The sequence below is a fragment of the Elgaria multicarinata genome, chromosome 1, assembly GCF_023053635.1.
Source record: "Elgaria multicarinata webbii isolate HBS135686 ecotype San Diego chromosome 1, rElgMul1.1.pri, whole genome shotgun sequence".
In the NCBI taxonomy this organism is placed as follows: domain Eukaryota; kingdom Metazoa; phylum Chordata; class Lepidosauria; order Squamata; family Anguidae; genus Elgaria; species Elgaria multicarinata.
The window spans coordinates 38,366,539-38,384,949 of NC_086171.1; the positions used below are offsets into that span (position 1 = coordinate 38,366,539).

At 42.3% G+C, this 18,411-nt stretch overlaps 1 protein-coding gene across 1 annotated transcript in view; it reads left to right on the top strand.

Annotated features, from left to right (window-relative positions):
* Positions 1-3,541: 3,541 nt before the first annotated feature.
* Positions 3,542-18,411, top strand: part of RHEB (Ras homolog, mTORC1 binding) — a 29,688-nt gene continuing 14,818 nt past the window's right edge. Inside the window, exons 1-2 of the mRNA XM_063126475.1 lie at positions 3,542-3,697; positions 17,063-17,134. Of these exons, the coding sequence (XP_062982545.1) occupies positions 3,646-3,697; positions 17,063-17,134 (124 nt within the window). The 5' untranslated portion in view covers positions 3,542-3,645. The remainder of the gene's footprint in view (positions 3,698-17,062; positions 17,135-18,411) is intronic.

An 18,411-nucleotide genomic window follows, 5' to 3' on the forward strand; every position in this document is an offset into this window, starting at 1 on the left:
ATGAAAAACACTTCAGATATAGATAACACTTGGTGAGAGAAGGTTACATTGATGCAAGCAACAATAAGCTTTTTCCACAGCGGTTATCGTGGTTTGAAATGAGAGTTTTAGGTTAAATATTAAAACTATATACACAAACTTAATACGTGTGCTTGATTGTAGGAAACAACTCTTAAGAACAATTAACAAATGGTCTTGAACAACAAACATACACATTCTGAGTTGACCAAACTGTCTGCAGTTCAAAAGTTGAGAAAAGAATGCTATATACTAACAGCAAACTTTGCCAAGAGTGGATCCTTATGTGGTCAAACTAGTACTATCCACACACAAGATGGAGGTATTACCATGCTTGAAGAAACCCCAAGTTTAGGGAAAACAACGAAGCAAGGACCCTGAAACTACCAAATGTGGACTGAGTTTTCTTAATGGGCACGGAGTGCTGACTGACTGGAGGCAGGATGGAAAACCGGAGAACGGGGTGGAGAGGATTGGAGCATTTTGTAAGAGGGCAACACATCACAACGTTTTGTTACACATCCCATTTGTCTTCTCTAAGTTTTAATTCTAAATTCAGTAGATTCCCACAAAATGGCTTTTTATCAAACTATACATACACTACCTATAGCCAGCATAAGTGTGTGCGTGGAAGCCTTAGACTAACCTTGTAACTATCTAAATAATTGTTGATTATAAACTTATGTTTATAAGGACCTTTTCTTCTGCTGGTCCCAGTTTGTGGAATGGCTTCCAGGAGAGATTCATCAACTTAACAGTCTTCCGGAATTTAAGAAAGCCATAAAGACTGATCTCTTCCGGCCGGCCTACCCAGTTCAATTTTAAATTTGCCTTTTAATAATGTGCTGCTTTTAATAATGTATTAGTTTTAAATGTTTTAATTAGTTATATGTTTGCATTCGTGTTGTACCCCGCCTCGATCCAGAGGGAGAGGCAGGTAACAAATTATTATTATTATGTGCTTGACAGAAACTTCAAGCATTGTATAAGTCTATCAGCAAGCAACACTCATGAGGTCACAGGCCTCTAATATCAAATACGGTCCATGAGCCAATTGGCTACATTAGGTGTACTCAAGGACCAGAGCATGTTCAGTAGGTTTGTTAACTTTCCTTTAAGCATCAGACTTTCATGCTATATTACAAATTGCTTTAAAAAATTATATCTGTCCTAAAATGGTTTGTGAGGCCCTGCCCCTGTTGTTTGAGAGGCCCTCCTCTCAATTTTACCCTCACAACAACCCTGCGAGGTAGTTAGGCTGAGAGTCAGTGACTAGGCCAAAGTCACCCAGGGACTAGAACTCAGGTCTCCCAAGTCTAATGGCCACACCACAGTTGTTCACTGCTCAGATGTATGCAATACTAGTATTTGTTATTGGAAATTTGTTATTAGAGCCTGGATTGCTCTAATTTAAAGGAGCCAGTGAAGTGCAGCAGATCGTGTCGGATCTGGACCCCTGAGCTGAAACCAGAGCATTCTTCTATGAACCTCATTGGTTTTGCTTGGCCAAATCACAACCTCTTAGCCTAATTTCCCCCACAGGCTTGTGAGGAGAAAACGAGACAACTCAAATGCATGCTCACTCTTTGGATGAAGATAGATCACACACACACACACACACACACACACACACACACACACACACACACACACACGAGCCAGTGCCTGAACTTCATCCAGTGTAAAATTTGTTATTAATTAGGACTAACGTAAGCAATATAGTATGCAAGTGATTGGAGCACATAGAAATCCTCCTTAGAGAAGGTGTAGGTGAAGCAGGAGTGCTGAACTTTTTAACACAATGTATGTGTGTGTATTTACACACACACACACATGAATGACCAAAGTTTTGGCTTCAGTCTTCCAATTTCTGGCTGGTCATTTACTGCTTTGACAGCATCTTTCTATCATCCAGAATTTTCTAGTAGTGCTGTTCAGGGCCGGTGCTACCATAGAGGCCACTCAGGCGGCCGCCTTGAACGCCAAGCTAAGAGGGGTGCCGGGCACAGCGCAGCACTCACACATGTTGGCTGTGAGCCGGCCTGGCCTGAGGATTCAGCTGGGCCTGGGCAGGCGAGATGGCGCCCACCCAGCCGAAGCAAAGCCAGGGACGCTGGGGTGGGGCGGCTCCACGTTCGGAATTCCGGAACACGCGGGGTGGAGAGAGAAAGAGAATGTATGGGTGAATGGGGTGCGTGGGGTCTTTGAGTGAATGCATGTGTTCATGCGTGTTTGTTTGGAGTGAGTGATGCTGAGTGTGTGTGTGCGCGTGCGCATGAGTTGGAGGGGATGATTTGGAGGTGATATTCCTATTAAACAACGCATTTTAGACCCATAGATGTTCCTTTCCAATTTGTTTGCTATAATTGGCATGGTATTAAAGGCAAAACTGAAGTACTTTGGCCACATAATGAGAAGACAGGATGCCCTGGAGAAGATGCTGATGCTAGGGAAAGTGGAAGACAAAAGGAAGAAGGGCCGACCAAGGGCAAGATGGATGGATTGACCTTGGGGGAGCTAGGGGTGGCGACCGCTGACAGAAAGCTCTGGCGTGGGCTGGTCCATGAAGTCACGAAGAGTCGGAAGCAACTGAACGGAAAAACAACAATTTCTTGCACTTTAAAATAAATTTAGCAGTTTCAAGTTTTGTGCTTATTTTTTCCGGGAAACAAATGTTCTTAAAAATCAAAGTTGGCATTTTGGGGGGTGGGTGTGTGGGTGTGTGTGGGTGTGTGAGAGTGTGAAAGTAGCTAGGGCGTAAAATAGTCTGGCACCGGCCCTGGTGCTGTTCGGTTGTTTTTAATGCAATAGAATACAATATCATATTGTCTGCGTCCAGGGAGAACTGGGTGCTTCAGATGCGGTAATTCGGGGGATGCCGGCTTCGTCGTGTGGGCAGCCGTGGTCTTATGCCCACAGAGAGGCGCCGGGCTGGGCACGTCCCGACCACGAGCCCTCCGCGCGCAAGACCGCCCTGCCAATCACAAGGCAACGGCCTCCAAGACGCCTCCCCCTTCTCAGCCTCCCGTTTGGGTTTAGCCAATCGCAGTGACTTGCCCGAACCAACTCGGGAACACTCCATAAGCAAAAGACAAAAAAAAGAAAGAAGGAAAGTTGAGCCACGAAACATCCAATGAGCGCTTGCCCGAAGGAGGGACCCACCCAAGGGGCGGGGCCATCTTCCGGGGAGAATGACGCAGCGAAATTTCCACGCCGAGCGAGCGTGCCGGCCTGTCCAATGGGCCAAATGCCTCCTTCGTCGTGGCGTAATCACGCCGAGCGTACGTGGGCGAGTGAATGAGGGAGTGAAAACACATGCGTGCGCAGAGGCCCGGAAGGAGGGGGGAGGAGGGTTGTCATCGTCACGTGAATGAAGCGGCTGGCGTCGCGTCGCCGAGTCCCTCAATCAGCCAGCGAGTCCCGCGCGGTTGGTCGTCGCTGCATGTCGCGCGCTGTCGCCCCCTGTCGCCTCTTCTACCTGTCCCAACCCGGCCCCGCCTCAGTCTAGGCCGCCGCCGCCGCGGTCCCTCAGCGGCCCCTGGAGCAGCGCGCCCCGTCCTTCCCCTCGCTGCCCCCCACCCCCGAGGCCGGAGCCCTTGATGTGGTTCGGGGCCCGGCGGGGACAAGATGCCGCCGTCCAAGTCCCGTAAGATCGCCATCCTGGGCTACAGGAGCGTGGGTGAGTCTTCCCCTGAGGGAAAAAGTAGTGGCTCCGCGCCGTCTCTCCTCAGGGAGTGCGGGGAAGGGTGCCTGCGCCGCCGCCTCCCCCTCCCCCCCCAACACCTCGTTTTTGGGCGTGCCCGGCCCTCCGCGGCCCAAGCCAAGCACCGCAGGCGGACGTGCGCGCGCGCCTCTCCTCCCGCGTGGGCTGACGCCTGGCCCGACGGGGCTAGGCACCAGGAGCTGCCGGCGTTTGAAGCCCGACGCAGGTGCGCGGGGGAGAGGCCGGGCCTGCCAGCCGGAAGGAGGCGGTGGTGGCGACGGCTGCCCCCGCCGTTTGCCCGCCCTCAGTGCGGGCAGGGCTGCGTGGTCTCCGTGATTCCCCCGAGGCTGAGGGGGTCCTGCTCGATAATATCCCCCCCCCTCTGTCTACAGCAGTTGAGTGCCGAAGTCCAGCGAACAGGCCAATTCCCTGCCAACACCTGGAGCCGCTTTCACAAGCGACGCTTGAAACGGCTTTTGCATTTCCCGCGTCTGCAGAACCTGCCTTGGCTCGGATGTAAATCCGATTTAAAACTGGCTCACTCCCGCGATGTGGCCCTCGGGAACATTGTTCCCGCTCCAGACTTAACACGAGAGCTTTCCCTCCCTCCCTGCAAGAGGAGCGTTTTCACGGGTACTGATGGATTCCGTGGTGGTAGATGTGCGCCTTGGCCTTCTCCTTCCCGCTCCCTTCACCATGCATTGCCTGTCCCACCTTTGTATTAATACATTTGGTGTAGCTGCCACTCTACAGATGGCAATTGTCAGTTCTCGCCCATTTATTTGCATTGAAGGTGGAGAGGATCCACCTTCACTGCCTAGCCACATCCAGAAAGTCGTTTTTTTGTTGCTCTATTTTAGTAACTGTAACTGCAAACTTGTATTGGGTGGGTTGAAATAATGGTGTGGCTGAAGGATTAACGCATGTAATGTTGTGTTTTGCTTCCTCAAACTACACCACCATTCCTCTTTTTCTCTCCCCCCCTCTCCCTCTTTCTCCTTCTCAGTCTAATTTGGAGCAGGCATGATGGGCTAGTGTTTTGATCAGGTCAACATTAAACTGAAACAGTATTGCAATATCCATGTTCAGCTTCTCAAGGATTGGGGCACCAATAGTATTTTGGTCACACTACAGAAACAGTAATGCTGCATTACTAAAGCTGTTGCACAATTTTTCTGGACCAACCCCATGAGGAAGACAGCTAGTACATTCAGTTGCCTGTGTTAAATAAGGACCTGTGTAGAGATCTCACTTCAGATCTTTATTCAGGTGCAAATTTCATGAAAATTGTTACCTGCATTTTATGAAATGGGGAAGTAGTCGTTTACTTTCGGCATGACTAGTTTTGATAGTCTTCAGTTGTGTCTGCAGGTTTATTCTGTCTCCTGTTCAGTATAGTCAATGGACCCGCTTTGCTTCAGCGCAGAAAGACTGTTCTTGGACATAAAGTTAATCCAAGCAAAATTTCCCAAAATGTCAAAAGTAGTTCAACATTTTTCACAGAAGCATTGTTAATACTCCTAAAAGAGACTGACTTCAAGTAGCACTTAGTAAACCATTTTACAATTGCTTAAAGTAGATTAAATTGGAAGATCTCAAATTAAAGAGTGCTGAAGCTTTGCAAAATGTAAGGAGGGAATGAGCAACCAGAGCCCAGTCTAAAAAAAAGTAGACTAGAAAATAATTATCCTGGACCATTTGACATGAGAGCTTCATTGGAGCATGGACTGGGGAGTCTCTAGGAGAAGCTCCCCCTGCCCCATTCTCTAGCAGCTGGCCTAAGGATGCTACAATCAACTTTAAGAACAATGAGATCCGACAAACTTCTCTTATTCTGTTTGCATGAACGTTTAGCGGTTCATCTAGTTTGTCATCATTTCCCCTGAATGTAATGGCAAGACAAGTAAACATATAGGAAAGGGTGTGACGTGTGTGTATGTGTGTTCATTTATTGGCTGCTGTACATAAAGGTGTCTGTCTATGCAATCGGTGGAATGCATTGAATAATATTAGTGTATTTGCTTGTGTAGACAGAGTTCCATAAATGTGATGTCTAGATTGCATTGGTGACACTGAAGCTCTTCCTTGTAACTGCAATTGTGAGTGAGCATGAAGCAAGAGCCCTCAAAGTCCATTTAGTGTGCACCCACAAGCAGTGGCCACAAGCTCTTTCTCAGATAAATGGGATCGCTTTCAAAATATGATTTAAGAGCATAGAACATTCTTTTAGGGCTGGCAAACCACATTGTTGGAGATTCTTCATGCATTCTCTTTTGTAGCTGTACACCTACAAAACAAAGTGGGAATGATAGGTATTTGCACATGTGTTTCATACACATGCATTTGTCAGAGAGTTCCAATTGGCTGTAGCTTCCTGTTGAATATATGCTTGATGGTAAACCTTGGTTTGCCTCTATGTAATAATATGTGAAATAACTCTAAGATTGCTTAGTATCAGTCTAGTATAGGATTAAATCAACCATGTGGTTTGACACCCACCTGCTGCTGGAGACTTGTAGCAAATGCTTTTGCATGCCCCTCCATCCAGCTGCTATTCATGCCTGTCAAAGCAGCAGTGTCATAGGTGCCTGACCCAGCCATTTAAAGCTAGAACTGAACACCGCCTTAATGCTGTGCTCTCTGCTTTCTCCCTTTTGCCCTTAAGGGCCCAAAGACCTTTAAACACTGAAACTATGGCATTCTTTACATATTTTGTTCTATTGTAAACAAGAACGATGTTAAAGAGCAAGGTGAATTGGAAAATAGATTCAAAGTCCAGCTAAGCGTATAAACAAACTGAGGGGCATCATTCACAGTATAAATCACTTGAGAGTTATATCACCGTGTGTATTTGAAGATCAACTTATTTCCATCCAAAATAGGAATAAAATCCAAAGTGAAGATGCTGTCGGTGTTCACTTCTATAGTATATTTTTGTGTGTTTAATCTGTATTTGAATTTATCATATAATGTGGAGAGAAAAGAGATTCTTAAATAAGCAGATTACTTTGAGGCTTCTTTTGAGCCATAATAGTGTTTTTTAAAAGGCATCTTGTTTGGAATTTCTTTTACATTCATATGAATTATATCTTACAATACAACTTAATTTGTTTTGATGACTGTCAAAAGGTTTGGAAACCCCGATCTTGAGATAAATAGGAAGTGGTTGGTTTACATGTTTGTGCTGTTTTGGGAACTTAATGAGAAAAATATATGAGGATATACATGAGGTCAAGCAACACTTTTATATCTGCCCACTCAAGCAGGCATTTTATTGAAATTAAATGAATAAATCACATTTGAACTCTGTCTGAAAAAATACAGTAGTTGTAGCTTTAATCAAAGATTTTCTTTGAAATGGGTGTGGGATTTTATTCTTAAACACCTCATAGAAAACTCTCTCTGCTATCTTTAAAATGGTGTATTCAGTTCAGAACATTAACTCCATGTTCAAATCATTACCATGCCAATTTATAAAGTTGTGATCTGTTGTACCATTTAGCATATCCTTTGGGGAGAAAGTGGTCTTGGGTTAGTTACCATAGCAATCCCTTCTCCCTTCCCACTGCTGGAATGAAGAGAGAATCCAATGATGCAATGGGGTGAAGCAGATGTAAGATTGACAGACTCCTGCTGTGCGATGGCATTAATAGTTTTAGTTTCAAAAACCCTTCAAATGCTCTCTCAGTGTTTGAAAGAACCTTAAGGCTTTCTGCACGCCTGGATCAACTTCTAGTTGTTGCCATTCTCTCCGCCCTCAGTCCAGCCTCAGGTCACAGAGATTATGTAGGCTACATTCTGAATGGATGAATCAGAATGTAGTCTCTTTGTACTCCTTGACCAAGGTGATATTCAGTATTACTCTGTAATTGAACACAAGAATTTGTCCTACCTGTTTGGGCTTTACAGGTTAATATTGCAAAGAGATTTCAGGAGATGTAGGATAACTTCCACATGGGAGGCTCAAACTAGAGAGACTGCAAGGCAAACAAGATCTAACAGTGAAGGATAGAATACTTGGTGAACAACTAATAGACCTAGAAAGTAGATCCAAAAGGTTTAGGTTTTTTTAAATTCATTGAAGTGCCTGGACAGCCTGAAAATAGTAATCCTGCAACATTTGTTTACTTACTGATGTGATCATCTTCGACCATAATCTGAAATTGGTCCGCAGAACTCTCCACAGGAGGCCTAATCTTGAAAAACATTGAACAAATATGCTGAAGCTTCTATAAAAGGATTAAGATGAGTTGGGACTTTTATGCTGGCATTCTGAATTTGATTTAAGGTGGTAGGAAGTGTAGAAGTAGAATTGCTCCGTGGAGGGGTTATCCATATCTCCAAATTTCCCTGAAGTCCTGAATGTATCTCAATCTGAAAAGCAAAAGTAGTCATGTTGACCATAAGAGAAATTCTAAATTCATATTGCTGCAATACCTTTATTAGGCCAACTCAAAGGTCACCGAAAATGTACAATCGGGATATACTGACCTTGATGCATTAGTGGTTGTGGGTCTTCCTGACTGTTAGAGCAGTACGACAATGGAATCAGTTACCTAGGGAGGTTGTGGGCTCTCCCACACTAGAGGCATTCAAGAGGCAGCTGGACAAGCATCTGTCAGGGATGTTTTAGGGTGGATTCCTGCATTGAGCAGGGGGTTGGACTCAATGGCCTTGTAGGCCCCTTCCAACTCTGCTATTCTATGATTCTATGAAGTTTATGCTAGTGTAACATTCTGTGGCTTAGTGGTATGTCTTTTCTTAATTATGAGGATGTGCCCAGAAGCATTAGACATATTTTTAGGTGAAAACCTGATGCATGAGTAGATTCTGCAACTAAACAGCTGCTGAAACCTGGCTAAAACAATACTTTGGTCATCTGTGGGGAGTTTACATTGTTTGCTTACATTGCTAGAGCCTAGATCTTGCTGTTAAGCAGGATGGCTGCTCCTGAATGGTAGTCTGAAATGCCAGCTTTAATTAAAAGCTTCGTTTTATGCCTGCCTGTCGAGTGGCAAATCTTACTGCAGTGAACTTGTTAGTGGTAACAGTAAACACTAGAGGCAGTATGCTTGACTATAGTATCAAGCCGCTGGAAGGGTTGTTTAAGGACACTGTGCTAGAATTAACTCCTGAGTTGCCTGCTTTGCATTTTTTAGCTTTTCTATTCTCACTCAGTCAAACAGCTAACATTTACCTAGAATATCTTGTTGAAACAGCAAGTCACTTCTACTCTTGCTGCATTTATCAGTTTCTTTAAGCACACTCTAGAGTCAATGAATTTAGGCTCTGAAGTAATTAAATCTTAAATCTGTGTGCTGTGGAAGCCTGAAATATTTTGGGCTTCCACAATGAAGCTATTTGACACTGTCAAATTCAACTTAGTCCTGACCTTCCAGTTTGATGTATTTTAATAATGTGCACTAGTTCTCTTTTAAGTTTGACTTGCAGTCACTGACTTTGCATATCTTTTCAGTAAAGAGCCATATAAATATTGGATTGCTTATTCAGGACTGTCTTAAATATTGAGAGCCAAACATCTTCAGCTAATTTGCATGTATTAATTTCCTTTTTTCATAATACAGATTTGCATGTATATTGTGAATGTGTGGCCTTGGCTAGTGAATATATTGCATCTTGCCTGAAATGCAATTTGTGTTCCATCCCATTTGAGACAAAACATTGGTGGTTCTTGGGGATGATAAATCAAGTTCTGCAGCTCTGAGCTTTCACTCTGCTAGCATTCATCAGAGCTGAAAGAGAGAAGAGGGCCCAGCTTAGAACCTGTTTTCAAAGTTTGCTCTTGAGAGCATGTTAACTGGATCATTAATATATATTTATTGTTATTTATTGTAATCCCTATCATTCCCAACCAGTATGGCAATGATGGGAATTGCAGTCAAAGATATCTGGAGGGGCACCTGGTTGGGGGAAGGGCGCTCTTTATGTGTTTGCTTTTTGAACATAGTACATGGGTGGTAGTGTCAAGAGGGTGCTCTCATCAGTTGTAAAAACTGAGATATAATGCTGCAGAGCCAGCAGTCTTTGAGGTGTGTGGGGCCTCCTTTGAAATGCTACCACAAATCAACCCAGTTTACACTTCACAGTGGCAAATCATGGGTTATTCGCATGGATGTGAGCTGCTTTTAGTTTCTGTAGACATCTCCAATTAATGCAATCTGAGGTTGTCTGTGTGACATACAAACCCAGAACAATGGGTTGTTTGGGGCTAAAAAAACCCTGCAGCAGTTAACCCATAGTATTTTCTTGGGTTTACTGCTGAGTTGTTTAGCTCCTAAGCAACCCATTGGTTTGGGTTGGTTCGCACGTCACTCTAAGCGTGCCCGTTGGATATTGTTTACAGAAAAATGGGCACAGCACACATCTGCACAAGTTGTGAGTTAATTAACCCATGCTATGCACCTGTAACATCCAAACAGCCTCATCAAGATCAAGCACTTTGAATTAGGTTCCTTAAACGTTTAAGTCACAATGGGCTGCAGCATATGTAGGTGGCCATTTTGAATATTCAAGCTGCAACCGCAGCTTGTTGTGTCATCTGAACGTGGCAGGGGTGGGTTGTGCAAGGGTTAAACAATGCTCGCATAACCCATGGCCCGTTTTAGGATTATCCTTGCACAGCCCACTCTCACAGACTCCGTTGACATGAAAGTCACAGCTTGAACATTCAGAAGCTGCTTGGTAAGGGCCGCAATCCACGTGGTAATCATGCAAACCAGGTCAGTGCCATCTCTCACTTGCAGGAGTTTCGGAGTTGAATTTCTCAAATAGTTGCTCTTCTTCCTCATGCCATACTATTTCAAAAGTGAGGGGTTTGCGAAGCATTTTGTAGCATGACATGATGGTCTATTAAGAAAAGCACTAAAAATCCTTCTGGATGTATATAAATAATCCTGGCATGTGTTTCAGTGCTATTTTGACTTCCAATATTAAAAGAGAAAATTCATTTTAAATAATTGGAAGTTTAAGGTTTGCATTTCAGTATTTATTTATTTATTACATTTTCATACTGCCCAATAGCCGAAGCTCTCTGGGCGGTTCACAAAAATTAAAACCATGAAGAGCATAAAAACAACCAACAAAATACAATATAAAAAGCAATATCTTGTTATAATGATCTGTATTTTGTTCCATCACATCATTTTAATTCCACTGTCTTGATTGGTTAAAAATGCTGCTTTTCCCAGATTCTAAGAGATGTGTTTGGGCTACCAGAGACAGCCTGCAGATTATGAAGAATAACGAGAAAAGTAGCTAGAGGACATGGGAAAAGCCAGAAACACTGCAGGTCACAGAAGCAATTCCCCAAGAGGGAAAAGCCATGTCAAACTTTCCCTCTGATTTAAAAACTGTGCCTCCAACTATGAGGACTAGAAATTTTAGGGGAGGAAAGCAGCATTCCAAATTTTAATTTCTACCCTGTGTCCAAGCAATCATGTGTGTCTTGCAGTCTCTCTTTTGCTGTGTTACCACTACCTTTTTGCAAGCACTGTTGTAAGAATTGCATGCAGTGAGTGTGTCTTCCCCCCAAAAAAGAAGACCAAAACACATAAGAGTTCGTCTTGGCAGATTTATGGCAGAAGATGAATGTACACACTTTCTTAATTTGGTAGTGGATTATAACTGACAGAAAGAGGTTTGCTGGAAGCAAAACTGTCTTAGGATATAAAACTCTGAAGTTCCAATGCAGTGACCGCTAAAGCTGAAGAGCAGTTATAGTAGAAACATGAAAAGGGAAGTTGTTGAGAATCATGCATTTGAATTATGAAGAGTAGTGATGAGGATAAAAGAGTTAATCGCTTATTTATTTTTATTTATTTATTTATTACATTTCTATACCGCCCAATAGCCGGAGCTCTCTGGGCGGTTCACAAAAATTAAATAGTATTAGGCGTGGCTAATGAAGACTAAGCTTCAGGTATTCAGCACATATTTTCTGTATTTCCTTTGTATGTGGTGTGTCATGATAATGACATAACGCAGAGGAATATTTCACCACTTGCTTGAGGGCAAGCATGAGAGTGTTAATAGCCCTGTCCTTTCTGCCGCTAAGGCAGCCTTCCTCAACCTGGGGCGCTCCAGATGTGTTGGACTGCATCTCCCAGAATGCCCCAGGCTGGGGCATTCTGGGAGTTGCGGTCCAACACATCTGGAGCGCCCCAGGTTGAGGAAGGCTGTGCTAAGGCCTCTTGCCAAGCTATTGCAGGTGCATTTCTCATGCTGTTAAATCTGGGATAGCCCTTGTTCTGTTTCTGGCTATTACCAAAGTTTTTGTTTTGTTTTGTTTTTTGTAAAGCTTTATTAACAGTTAATGAGAGTCTAAAGAATGCAAGCATGTTAGAGGTCTTAAAAGTGCCTTTCTGAAATTCACCTCTGCATACTTCAGTAATCCAAGAGCTATTTATAATTTTTCAAGAATTTATGGGGAAGAGAGAACATGGAAACAGGCTGCTTCAGCCCACTGAGGATCTAAACTATTAAAAGACCAGTAAGTATAACATCAGAGTAGTTACTGCTTTGAAACATTCCCAAGCAACCCTGTCAAGTTTAGAAATAATCCATCTGCAGTTTCTATTAGTATGTGAGAAAGAGCAAGAGGGGATAGTGCCCAAATGGCTCCTAGTCATTTCTCCTTTCTTGTTCAACTCTATGCTTCCTGCTGCAGGGCAAAAAGATGGGCTTGGAGAAAAAGGGATGACATAAGAAAATTAGACTTCCGAGGAAGGTTTAAGAAGGAAAATACAGGCAGGGTACCTTCTCTCCCACATTATCTTTGCTCCTGCAGCATATAGAAATGCACTTCAAACCAAAGCTGTTCTTTTTAAAACTATGAAGTTCCTGTGCTCAATAGAACTTCTGAAACTGATCTAAGTGATACTTTCTGTTGAATGCTTCGGGTTTAATAACTTTAAATCTTTACATCCTTCAGCAGCTGAATCTGAATAGAGATTAACATGCTTATTTGATAGGAAGGGAAGGAATGGGATAGAGGTGCTTCAACTCCACAAGGTTAAGAGCGAAAATCTGGCTACAGTTGCTTCCCCCTTTCCACCACTGCTATTGCTTTTTGAAACAGCCGTGTTCAAAGTAAGTTGATCAGTGTATCCTCCTGGACTTCCCTACATGTACTAAAGGGTGAGTTACTTACTCTGCATCGAGTTAAAGCAACTTTGAAGGCTGTTCCAATGTTGATTCACAGATGGGCAGCCTAACATGAAGACAAACAATGCCAACAGTCTTGGTACAGGCAGACATTTCAAACTTAAAGATGCAGTGTTCTCTCTTCCCACTCAAAATTGAAAGTAGTCAGAAACTATTGTGCCGTTATCCTGTTTGACTGCAGTTTTATAATACATTCCATTTAATGCCATTTGGTCAGCCCTAAACTATAGGCGAGCATGCTGCTTGCCAGCCCACACTTTGGCAAAGAGCCTAGAAGTGTGAATGTTACATAACTGGTATCTTCTTTAACGATATTCTTTTTCATGCTAATCTGGTTTGCTGCTTGTTGAATAGGTAATTCAAATTGTACTGTCATAGATTGTAAATTACGGTTCCCATTTTTGCTCTAGTTTTTCTAAAGGACTATTTACTAGAGCGACGACAGAATGTTTTGATCTCAGGTTTTTGCTGTCTGCACTACCCACAAAGCAATTCTAAACATTGAATGTTGCTCCTGAACTTAATATATATGCTATTTGGATTTCCGCTTGTTGTTGATTGCTTTAAAATATGTGCTAAATGCTACCAAGCCCTGTGAATGAAAAATTGGATTACATTCAAAGGGGAAAAGCAGCACCTGAAAGTGTTTTTATAATTGGACCAGCGATAAATATTTTGGTGCCTATAAAACTGAACATGAGTGCCATGCTGGATCAGACCGAGGGGTCCATCTAGTCCAGCACTGTCGACCAGGGACCAACAAAGCAGGACATGGTGCAACAGCATCCTCCCTGCTCTGCCTCTGAAATCATTGTATCTTTGGTGTATGGGCATTGAAGAAATAATTGTGATAGAAAAGTAGTGGGGAGCATGTTTCTTCTCAGTCTCCCCTCCTTCCTTTGCCTAGCCCTTTCAGAGAAGAACCAAAGCTCCCTCTGTCATCAAAGCAATCACACACAAAGGAAGGAGGGTTTAGCTCAGACAGAATGGAATTAACCTTTCTTCCACCACTGAAAAGTGAAAATAATCTTCTGTTAGCTGGTCCTTAATCAGACCAGCCTAGTGCCAATGATGACCTGAAGCAAGAGCATACTCCACATCACTTAACAAGAATAGCTGCTCTTTAACAGTTAATAAATCCTAAGTGTATAATTTTTGCTTTGTATACTTAACCATATCTGCATACCAGGGGCCAGGGTTGTTCTATTTTTTTTTAAAGTGATTATGCAAGTCTGAAGTTAGTCCACCCTGTTGCTGTATAGCAGCATATTGAAATGTTTATACATTATCCAGAGTTTAGCTTAATTTCTGTTTTTGATGAATTGTTAAAACAAGTTTAATTAAAACACAGCTACAACATGGAGTACAAAGGGGCTTGAAAAGCATAAATCTAGGCCCATATGACCAAGCATACCTTGTGATTTTTCCTGTAGAGTCATATTGCCTGCTTTTGGCAAACATATCAGGCAGGTGCTAACAGCTATTTCATGTAGAGAGGGGTTACTACAGTGCAGCTATATCTTAAAAGTTTTTCCAAGTGCCTAAAATGACAACGGGTGTCTTATGGCCTACCTACTGCTGATGTTACTGTGCTTCATTTTGCAGTATCTTGAAATCTGTAATTAACTGACTGGGCAGAGACCCAAGTTTGAAAGTAGGCGTAACACCTGCTTATAATGGGGCAAAAACATAAGGACCAGTGTATGGCCTGGATCCCGTTATATTTATTACCAGCTTCTCATTACAAGTGTTTCCTGGACTGTTAGTCAAGGCATAGTTGAAGTAGCTGAACAATTGCTGTAGTAGTCTCCAGAAACAAAATTGGCTGTTAAATGAAATAACTCATGTTAATCTGACATGTGCATTATTTTATTTCACTTGGAACAAAGATTGGGGTGTCCATATCTCAGAAATGTGAGCTGTCATACCTAGGTCTGTTAAACTACTTGCTGCTTTTTCATTCAGATTTTAGATGGTGAAATAGGTCATTATGGAAGGGACATGGCTCAGGGAAGAACTCACACTTTAAATGCAGAAGCTAACTAATACTGAACTAGCTGGAATAATGGTCTGGCTTGGAATAAGGCATTTTTTTCTATTCCGGTTGACCTCTTGAACTTCGCTTTTGATGAAATCAGTTTAAAGTTAGTAGTGTTGAAACCCAGTGTTACTTGAATGTAATACATGGCTTTGTTATTCCTTTGAATTTCATGAAAGCTAAATAGAATTATGGGAGATGTTTGTAGTTTAGTGTCTGCTACAGTCTGTGTTTTGCCCAGTATGAGCACTGTCACTCAGTAATCCTCTTCAGGTGTTCATCAGCAAGACTGCTGCCAGGAGGGTCCCAATCCACCATTTGGAACTTACTTGGCCTAAAGACCTTTTTATTCTCTCAGTATTTTAACACTTAATTTTAACTTAAATTTAAATTTTACTGTTTTAACTCTGTATTTTAATTTTATATCAATTTTGCTGCGTAGTTTTTATTCTGGTTGTGCTTTTTTATTGTATTTTGTATTTGTGCTTTTAACCTGTTGGTTGTCTTACTATGGTTTTAATTTTTGTGAACCGCCCAGAGAGCTTCGGCTATTGGGCGGTATAGAAATGTAATAATTAAATAAATAAATAAATAACAGAGAAAAGTGTATTGTATACATCTGTATAATTGAAAAGGCAAGGGAGTTCTTCTTAGTATAGTCAGGATTTTACAGCTTTGCACACTGTTATAAAGATTATACTGAAAGAGTGCATTCATTTTAAACAATTCTAACGACAATGCTAATGCCACACTGAAATATAATGACATACTTCGTACAAAGATTGCTTGTCAGACTTGTTTTCAGAAATCAAGATGGAAAATAGGACGACCACTGAAACAACTACAACTTTTCTAATCCCCAGGCAATATTTAATAAGTGCCTGAGATCTTATTTCTCATAGCATTTGCAAAAAAACACATGATGTATGTATGTTGGGAACTGCATTTTGTAAATTCTAGTGCGTATTGGTCTTTCTGCTGCTTTTGAAGAAAAATGACACCATAACTAACTAGTGTGGCATCTGCACACTCTAGGGTATGCAGATGCATTGTCAAGTTGTTGCCTTCCCTAGGTTTTAGGATGGATATTTTTTTAGTAACAGTGGTGTAAATTCATGCAAAGAGTTTATCACCACTTAGAAAGTTTTGGGTCATGGCCAGGATCCAAAAATCCCTGCAACTAGTTTAATGTGCTCAAGTCAGCTTTCCGCTTCTGTTTGTTGAAAAGCACCCTTTTATTCCCTCCCCCAAGTGTCTCAAACTGCTTTTGAAACAAGGGTGATGGTTTCCTAAATGCACTCAAATCCTACTTGCCAGCAGCAAATACTACCCCCTGCAACCTGATGTTCACCCCTGTGCTTCCACAAAAATGTCCTGGCCCTGGGAGAAGAAGCGATCTCTCCTTCCCTCCCCTGTTCGCCATGAAGGCCCTGAGTGACAATTTATCTCCTGCTAGTTGAGCTCTTGTAGAAAGCACATGGTTGCCCCCCTGCAAAAATCTGACTGAAAAGGAAGAGAAAGACACCTCTCTGTTGTTACCCATTCTCTGTGGAGAAAAAGGATAGCTTCTTTTCTTCCTATCAGATTTTTGTAGGAGACATCCCTGAGTTTTTCACAGTAGAACTGCTTTCTGCAGTTCTACTGCGAAGGACACAACCAACACTATAAAAATTAAAGGAATAGGGACCAGAGAGAAATCAAGCAAGGTCACAATTATAAAACGAGAAACAACCCAAAGGCTATACAACCCAGCCTTACCCAACCTGGTGTCCTCCAGATGTTTTGGGCTCCCCCATCCCTATCCATTGGACATGCTGACTGGAAATTGTAGCCCAAGACATCTGGAAGGCGCCAGGTTGGGGACTGTTGTCATAACCTATGCTCAGTCATTTTAAAGCTAGGGTCCAAACCTACATGCAAGTAAATCATGTCCGCATTGATGTTCATAGGGAAACCAAAGATATAGGTGTGGGATTTGGGATTTGATTGGTGGAGGGAATTCTTTTCAGATCCCAGTCCATGTTTTATAAAATGCAGAAACTTTGGCTCCAAGTCTGATGGCAAAATGTCAATACAGTGTGTGCAGCACCGTTTTAACATTTACTTTACTTTCTTCACAGGGAAATCATCTTTAACTATTCAGTTTGTGGAAGGCCAATTTGTTGATTCATATGATCCTACCATAGAAAACAGTAAGTAACTCTGAACTATTTCTCTTGAGCATGCAAGAAGAGTTCTTTCCTAGCTAACACCCAATTTAGAATTGTTATTGTTTTCCTGGGTGGTTTACAAAGACCAAACTTTTAAAAATATATTATAAAAACTGATTACATACAAACATATAAATAGACAGCACACAGAGAGAATGCCTCTTTTAACATAGGTTTTCATCTTGTGCATCTGTTTTTTTAAATACCTTTTTAATCAAAGTTTTAAATTTATTAACTGATTATTGAACAATGCAGCTCTATTTAGAATTATTTAGTTGGTAGGAATCAAAAGGACATCTAGTCCAGGCCCTTACTGTAAGGCAGACAATCCATTCACCAGTCCCCACAAGACAACTTGTGGAAACTTAACCATAGTGTGTCATGATGAAGTGTCGATGCAATACTATGTGGATATTTGGCAGCGTCTGACTATCTGGTGCAAGGTGCTAGGACAGCAAAGGCGGTCTTCACCTTCACTATCCAGCAGCCCTGGATTTTACCCTTCTAACAGCAGCACCTCAGAGGGGAGGGAGGGAGGGAGGCTGGGGTGGCCATAGGAAACTTCATACCACAGCTACCCCAGTCACTTCCCCCTTCAGGCCCAGGAACACTCCCCGTTTTCCTGTCTCCGGTCTCTGTTTTCCAAGCACAGAGAGGCAGCTGGCACAGTTCTCTCTGTGCCAACTACGTGGGGGAACGGGTGCGGAATGTGGTTTTCTTGCTCCACGGTCAGAGTCCTGTCTACAAAATCAGAGACAGGAAACAAAGCTATATTATTCCCCCCACCCCAAAGACACTGTCTGGAGGGCGGGCGTAGGATTGCACCCTCCATTGCAAACACCTTAATGGTACATTTTTCTTCCTCTACAATAAAGTAAAACTATAGGGCTCTTGTAGTCCTGACTTCATTTTACTGTCTGTTGACATTAACCCAAACACAACTAAATTTTTGGTAAGTTCTGTACTTAATAGTACTGTGTGTCCTTCCTTTGATAGAAGTAAACTACATACTGTGATAGCCAGTCTGGTTTCAACGGTCTTTTGTGTCTAGTGTGCTCTGACATAGTGTTAATGCTCATTGTAATCCTTTTTTTAGGGATTTCTAGGCCTTAATTTTGTATCAACTCTGTGTATAGACACCCATGATTGGATTGAAATATCTGATTAGGACATGATTTGAATATTATATAAATTGTTTGAGGTTTTATTATCTGCAATTTTTTTTTAGTATTTTGGCTATTTAATAACTCAAAACAGTC